This window comes from Epinephelus moara, chromosome 9 (assembly GCF_006386435.1).
Source record: "Epinephelus moara isolate mb chromosome 9, YSFRI_EMoa_1.0, whole genome shotgun sequence".
NCBI lineage: Eukaryota > Metazoa > Chordata > Actinopteri > Perciformes > Serranidae > Epinephelus > Epinephelus moara.
The window spans coordinates 35496985-35504415 of record NC_065514.1 but is presented as its reverse complement, the minus strand read 5'-3'; the positions used below and the strand labels follow the sequence as shown (position 1 = coordinate 35504415).

Here is a 7431-nt window from a genome sequence, read left to right as displayed (position 1 = left end):
ATTTTACCACCTTTAGAAAACAGTCATGAAATGAACAAAAAAATCATTTCCTAAGCTGACAACCTGGCTAGAATACATGTTGAGGGGTCAATTATTGACACTGGATAGGTTGTCAGCTTGTACCCTGAGGTGTCCACATAAGTTACAATATCAGTTTTGGCCCCCTGACTACACCTTTGAAAACATAATTAGCTGATATGAATTCCGGGTCCTGCATAAAATTCCATGAATGGCTGACCGGAGGCTCTTGATGTAATGATTTAAACAAGCCCGAAGACCGAGGTGGCTGCTAATGCTGTAGAGCTCCTCTTTAGTTTTCCCGATGGATCCATAAAACTGCCTCAAAACTGTACCCAGCAAGGTCTTCTCAACAGACTGAATGTCAATGTTTTTTTTTAGTTTTTTTTTTAGATTTAACCAAGTGTGAAAGTAGTTCCAAGCCCATGTTGTTTGCCTTATAGTGTTCACTTTCCCAGGCTTCTCTCCTTCACTTCGTCCTCATCTGACGACCATTCATAGTTTAAATGAAATGTTATTTCTAGAAATATGTCCATCTTTGCGACACAAACACACAAAAACACAAACACTCTAGAACACCTGTAAAGCGGAATGATACGTAAAGTTAAAAAGTGCTGTTATACTGTATTAGTGAGGGGTGGGAATCGCCACAGGACCCAAAATATGATATTATCAAAATACATAGGTCACAATACGATATTGTGATAAGCTGAGTATTGTGATAAAATATATTGCAGTAGGTCCCTATATTACGATTTATTGCCTTTTTTTCCCAACTTTCCATGGCAAAGTTGTAACTGCCAGAGTTGAAGCAAAAGAAGGCTAAAGAACTGCTACAAATGGGATCATTTCTTTGTGAATTTGTTCGGACTTAGTTTTGATGAATGGTTGAATGACGATGAGGCTGCTACTGCTGTTGCTTTGGTACATACTGGACACATGCTCTATATGTCTTTATGTATATGGGCTGAAATCTCTAGAAAATATATTGCCTAATATGTAAATAAATAATTATAGACACACTGGAAGTCAACATTTATTAAACTAATAAATCTGAAACATTTTTTGTTTTTTATTCCAAATGACCTGAAAAGCAGATTGGCAAAACACCACCTAAAAATGGGTTATTATGATATCTTTTAAACAAATGATGCATAGTAACTTTTATGAAATCATTCACTTCAGTAAAACAATTTTGGAACTCAAACTCAAACACTGCATTTGCAGAAGTTCTCCAACACACTTAAAAAGTCTAAAGCCCTAATATAATGGTAGGGGAAACACTGTAATGGGTGTGAGGCAGGGGTGTCCAAACTACGGCCCGTGGGCCAACTGCGGCCTGCAGTCCATTTTTAATTGGCCCGCAGACAATTCTAGAAATATAATGGAATATGGCACACATTTGAAACTTGTGTGAATCAACATCAGCTTCTCTCCCTCCCCGACTTCTACCGAAGCTTGGAAAAGGAAAAGTTTCCTCTGATGAGATGCCACGCAAAAGTGGCAATCTGTTTGGCTCAACATACATATGTAAGCAAACATTTTCTCTGTTAATGCTAAACAAAAGCAGACTGAGAACCAAAATGACCAACAGCCATCTCAACCACCAAGTTTACTCCTGACCTGCCAGCCATCCTTCAGTCCAAAGCGCAGCATCACTGCTCCCACCGAGTGCAATGCCGTTCCCATTTTACGTGAGTTAAAAAGATATTACACAGTATTCATGTGTTCAATTCCTTCCAATCTTCCAATAACCATATTATATCTTCCCTCCTTACCTTTAAATTCTGATAATTTTTCAAAAACAATCTTACCAGATATTAATGTTGCCACACCTCTCCTACGTCCTAACTTATATGACGATGAAAAAACTTGCAGGCCCTGCCTACAAAGTTTGGCATGTTCTTGTTCAGATAAATGAGTTTCTTGTAAATATACTATTCCTGCTTTATCCTTTCTCATTTTACCTAAAATTTTACTCCTTTTTATCGGATTGAGGACCCCTTTCACATTGTAGGTCACTAAGCTAATTGAAGCTTTCTTTTCCTCCATGTAATCTTGAACTTGTGAGTCATTTTCCTCCACAATCTTCCCCTTTTGCTACTCAAACTTTTAAAGAACACGAACAAAACAGAACGATAAAACATGAACAGTTTTAGTGTTACAACTGTAAAGTAGTAAGTCCCTTGTAATGAGGTCGTCTTTGTGACCTTATAGGAGCCGAGATGATGTGACGGCTCGGAGGGATAATTTCCACACCGCTCTGGTTGTGGAGGGCCCTCCCTAACAGCTCTGACCTGGTACATGCTTTCACTCACTCCTTCAAGTCCAGATCAGATGAGCCATAAATAATAGTGACATTATAAAGTCCTGAGGGAAAGGTCAGTACATCATTGCCTCGCTGTATGTTTCACTACGAACAGAAAGTTTCAGTTTTTATCCCACCTGGGGATGTATTACACAAATCAAAAGGTAATGTTACATGGGTGTAGTGAATTTCCAGCTTTTAAACCAAGCATGCCCGCATGTCACTCTCTCCTGAAAGCGTCCAGTTTTTTCTTATATCCCGGTCGCTGAGTTTCGGCAGGTTTTTCTCCTCCTTTCGGCGCCCGGGCGGAGTGCCACATCAAAGACTTAATCCTGTCCGACCAGCTCGCTGGAGGCTTGAGTACCATCACCGGGAGACCTTGCCTCGCCATGTCCTTCGTGGCTTCTGCTGCCGAGTTGTACACACACGTCTCCCCCTCGTAGAAAACCCTCAGTCTCGCCGGGAAAGGTGTTTGAAAACGTAGCTTTTTCTCCCGCAACACTCTCTTTGCCTCGGCGTATTCCCGGCGCTTCCTGAGGACATCCGGAGCATAGTCGTGGTCCAAAATCACCCTTTTCTCCTGATGTATACAGCTGTATATTTTCAAACAGGAAAAAAATCCCTGTCTTTGCATTTTATTTAGATCAAAGTCGGTTTTTATAAAAGTGCTTCTGACATCTCAAATGTGGCTTTGACTTGAAACTGAACATGTAGAAAATACCGAGATATATATCTTGCATCCCGACTCAGCCCGAAAATACCCAGATATGATTTTTTGTCCATATCACCCAGCCCTCCGACCACGGGGCAGAAATTCTAGTTTGTTTTGTTATGGGTTTTTTTGGTGCCATTTTCTCCAGTTGTAATGTTATTGTTGTACTCATACTTTGTACTGTTGCCTTTCTCCTTTTGTACAGCACTCTTTAACGTAGATTTTGAAAGTTGCTATATAAATAAAATTTTACTTACTTACAGTAATACTGCAAATGTCAGCTCATACATATTCCTTTACCCTATTACCGAATTACCAAACACACACACACACACACACACACACACACACACGCACACACAGAGTTACATGCGCATTGTCAGTATGAAAGACTAACAAGAGACACTGATGATATCTACTGACACAGAGAACAAATTAGGTATCGCAAGTGCTTACTGCTGTATTCAGACAGTATAACACATGGGTCACATGCAGCCTGCAGGCAGGTCACCTTCCTTTCATCTCTCATCTGCATCTCATCACAACTGTAGTGTTTTTTTATGCTGTCAATGAACATGCATTTTCTGTGTTACAGCAGAAGGTGGGTGTGCTGCTAGCATGGAGGCACAGAACAACAACCAGCCCACCTTAGACAACCACAACAATCTCTACAAAATACCAGATAAGGATGATCAGGTAGGGCATTTAACCAGTGTATTATGAGTCAGATTATAAGTACTTTGATAGATAAAAGAGAAATGTTTCTTGGTCTAAAACATGTGATCATATTATCCAAGTTTCATAATGTGCATGTTGACACAACTGATACTGTCAGTTAGCTTCCCACTCTATAAAGTCTGACAATCCAGATTTATGGCTAAAACCCATGTATTTGACTAAAGCTAAACGAACAAGATAACAAGTCAGCATATACTGTGCTGAGTGATGGGCAGACCAGTGCTTACACTTATTGTAATCATACATTATATGGAAATGGACAGTATGAAGCACAAGGCTGATTGTTTGATAGTTTATATGAGGCTTAAGGGCCTACATCCACATAGTGTTTTTCTGTGGCAGAAAAGCTGTGGCACGGTGCCGGGGAGTGTGTCAACCCAGTGTGCGCATTTTTATTGACGTTCTTCACATAGGTTTTGTTTCTATGACAACAGTATCTTAGCATTAATATTAGCTAGGTAGGTAACGTAATGCTACGTCAGTAGAAGGTTGACTACACAGTTAACAACAAGCTTACCACTCAGCAGCAACAGTCAGTGTCCCACCAATCTGCTCCCACAAATGGGCTTTCTGTCTTTGTATTTACATACAGCTCGGGATAGACATTAGCTTAAAGAGCTACAGTGGCGACACCAGCACCTTTCTGAAAAGTCAAGAGGTTTTCTTAGAAACTAGAACTAGAAGTGCTCAGAGCGGCCACGCAAAAAAAAAAAAAGCAGGAGTGCTCTGAAAAAAGTGCTCCTGCTGCTTTTTTGAATGCAGCTGCATAAGCTTTCTCCTTACTGGCAACAATTTAAAGAAAAAGTTTGCTGGGCTCAGAAAAAAAAATCCCTGTGGACACAGGCCCTAATCCAACATAAAAAGACTTAAAAGGAATGGTTCGACATTTTGGTGAATATGCTTCTTCTATTACTTGCTGTGAGTAAGGGGCCGTGTCCACTAAAGCGCTTAATGCTTTGTGTATTTACGATGTGCTACAAACAGCGGCAGTGCAACAAGGCACTGGGAGTGAATTCTGTGCTGAGTGCTGCCTGTTGGGTGTTTTGGGGTTTTTTTGAGTGTAGAGAGTTGAAAAAATGTTCAATTTTAGGTAAAAATGCCATGCTTTTCACTGTCACTTTGGCTGTTCAATCACAGTGGAGGATGGACAAATAGCCTACTACGATGATAAAGTCACATCTTATACATGTGCTAAACAACACTAATAGAGGAGAAATATGTTCATATGATATATATTGTTTCCTCTCATGAACCCACACAGACCGGAGGGTCCACAAGTTCATAATGGCAAGTTGTTTTACGGGATGCTGGCCTATGTCTTGACCTGGTGCAGTAACTTCCTGGAATCATATCCTTATCATTCACTGTGAGGTTACCAAACAACCAAGAGAGACTTCAGGAAGTCAGTGCTCCCAGCCAAGAAATAGTTTATCACATAACACCCACACAATTACAACCACAAGATAAAACATGTTTATTAGTGAGATTTAGAGGTGCAATACATCAATAAACCTTTTAATACGGTGTTTTCTTGTACAGAAAAATGTGCCAGGCTGTAGATACTGCTGCACTCTGGCAAACCTCCGCATAGAGAAGAAGATTGGTCGGGGCCAGTTCAGTGAGGTCTATAAAGCCACATACCTGCTGGAGGGACAGCTGGTTGCACTCAAGAAAGTCCAGGTACTGTACACAGCAGTGTGTCTGATACTGATTCATAACCTTATTCTAAATTCATACAGATACACTTGTCAAGATTGTTAGCATAGTGCATGTGGTTTTATTATTTGGCCAATTTAATATTGTATTTGATTTATGTATCATCATCATGCCCACTTGGACTCAAGGATGAAATGATTAGAATTTGGTGGTCGTAGGTCAAAGGTCAAGGTCACTGTGACTTTGTTCAATAAGAACTAGGGAATTTCTTATTTGGTACACAAATCTACTTGAAATGAGTGATGAACTGATTAGATTTTGGTGGTCAAAGGTCAAGTTCACTGTGACTTTGTGTCCGTTTAATTCTCTCTCACCCTTAGGGAATTTCTTCACAAAACATGTTTTGGGCCAAGACTCAATAATTCATGCATGCTAATTATGACAACATTTCACAAAAAAAGTCTACAAGGATAAAACAATTAAATGATAACATTTTATACCCAGAAGGTTAAAGGTCAACTTCACTGTGACATCATAATGTTCTTTATTAAACACTTTTCTGGCCATCTCAGGAATAGAAGGGGACACATTTGGTCAGATACTGAATTGGTGACACACATCTTTGGTGTCCACCTTGAAACTGTGCTGATTGAATAGATCTTCAATGTGTGAAGCATCCATGCTTTCACAGGTAGCGATACCTGTGGCTGGAAGCTGGAGGCATTATGTTTTCGGGTTGTCCGTCTGTAGATATGTATGTAAGTCCCAACCTAGTGAACAGGATATCTTAAGAACACCCAAAAGGAATTTCTTCAGATTTGGCACAAATGTCTACTTGGACTCAATGATGACTTGATTAGTTTTGTTGGGCAGAGGTCAAGGTCACTGTGACCTTGTGTGTCTCTTTCTCGTAAATGCAATTTCTTCACATTTGGCGCAAATGTTGACTTGGGCTTAAAGGATGAACTGATTAGTTTTTGGTGGTCAAAGGTCAAGGTCAGTGTGAACTTGCATCTGTCTCATTCTCGTGAACGCGATATCTCAAGAACACTTAAAGGGAATTTCTTCAAATTTGACACAAACGTCCACTTGGACTGAAGTAATAAGAATGTGCTTGCAGGTCAAAGGTCAAGGTCAATGTGACATTACAAAATATGTGTTTGGTTAAGAATTCATTTATTTTTCCGTAACCACTTATCCCGTTGGGGGTCGCGGGGGTGCTGGAGCCTATCCCAGCTGACATTGGGCGAGAAGCGGGGTACACACTGGACAGATCGCCAGACTATCGCAGGCTGATATATAGAGACAGACAACCATTCAAGCTCACATTCACACCTACTGGCAATTTAGGGTAACCAATTAACCTAACCTGCATGTCTTTGGACTGTGGGAGGAAGCTGAAGTACCTAAAAACCCACGTTGACATGGGGAAGTCCATGCCTACTCCGCACAGAAGGTCTTTCATACCGTTCCAAGATGGCAGCAGCACATCTCTACCTGTGTCTTCAATTTCCTGTGCTTGAATGACCTAGTGTTGTCTGAGTCTGAGTGTTATCCATTCTCCTAAAATATTTGTCAGTTGACGTCCCGTGTCGGACATGATCGATTTTGGTTTTAAACTGTTTGGATTGAAAATCTGATGATAGTCAACCAACTGCTGGGCTATTTCTGGATGTAGGAAGCGTGCTGGACCCAGTCACGACTCCTAGTATCACCCTTTATCACTGTAACATCTCTGTCTTCATAAAGACACCTTTTCTTAGTGCTGTGCACTTCAATTATAAGCAGGGCAGGAATTTTATGAGCTTTTTTAATGACAAAATTCTAACTATTAGAGGCAAAATTCATGACCTCCTGTCCTCAGATAGTACCTATCTAACCTCAAACACAGCTGTAAAACCTAATATATATTTAGATTGCTTCTCCCCAATTTCTCTTCAAGAATTGACCGCAGTGATTTCTTCATCTAAATCATCAACGTGTCTCTTAGACCCCATCC

At 40.4% G+C, this 7431-nt stretch overlaps 1 protein-coding gene across 6 annotated transcripts in view; it reads left to right on the top strand.

Annotated features, from left to right (window-relative positions):
* nek6 (NIMA-related kinase 6) overlaps positions 1–7431 on the top strand; it is a 95314-nt gene that overhangs the window by 22351 nt on the left and 65532 nt on the right. For 3 of the 6 annotated variants that reach the window (XM_050052694.1, XM_050052695.1, XM_050052697.1), the window contains 2 exons: positions 3634–3734; positions 5316–5456. In XM_050052694.1, coding sequence (XP_049908651.1) covers positions 3657–3734; positions 5316–5456 — 219 coding nt within the window. In that variant the 5' untranslated portion in view covers positions 3634–3656. The remainder of the gene's footprint in view (positions 1–3633; positions 3735–5315; positions 5457–7431) is intronic. The other 3 variants (XM_050052699.1, XM_050052698.1, XM_050052693.1) reach the window with 2 other exon arrangements.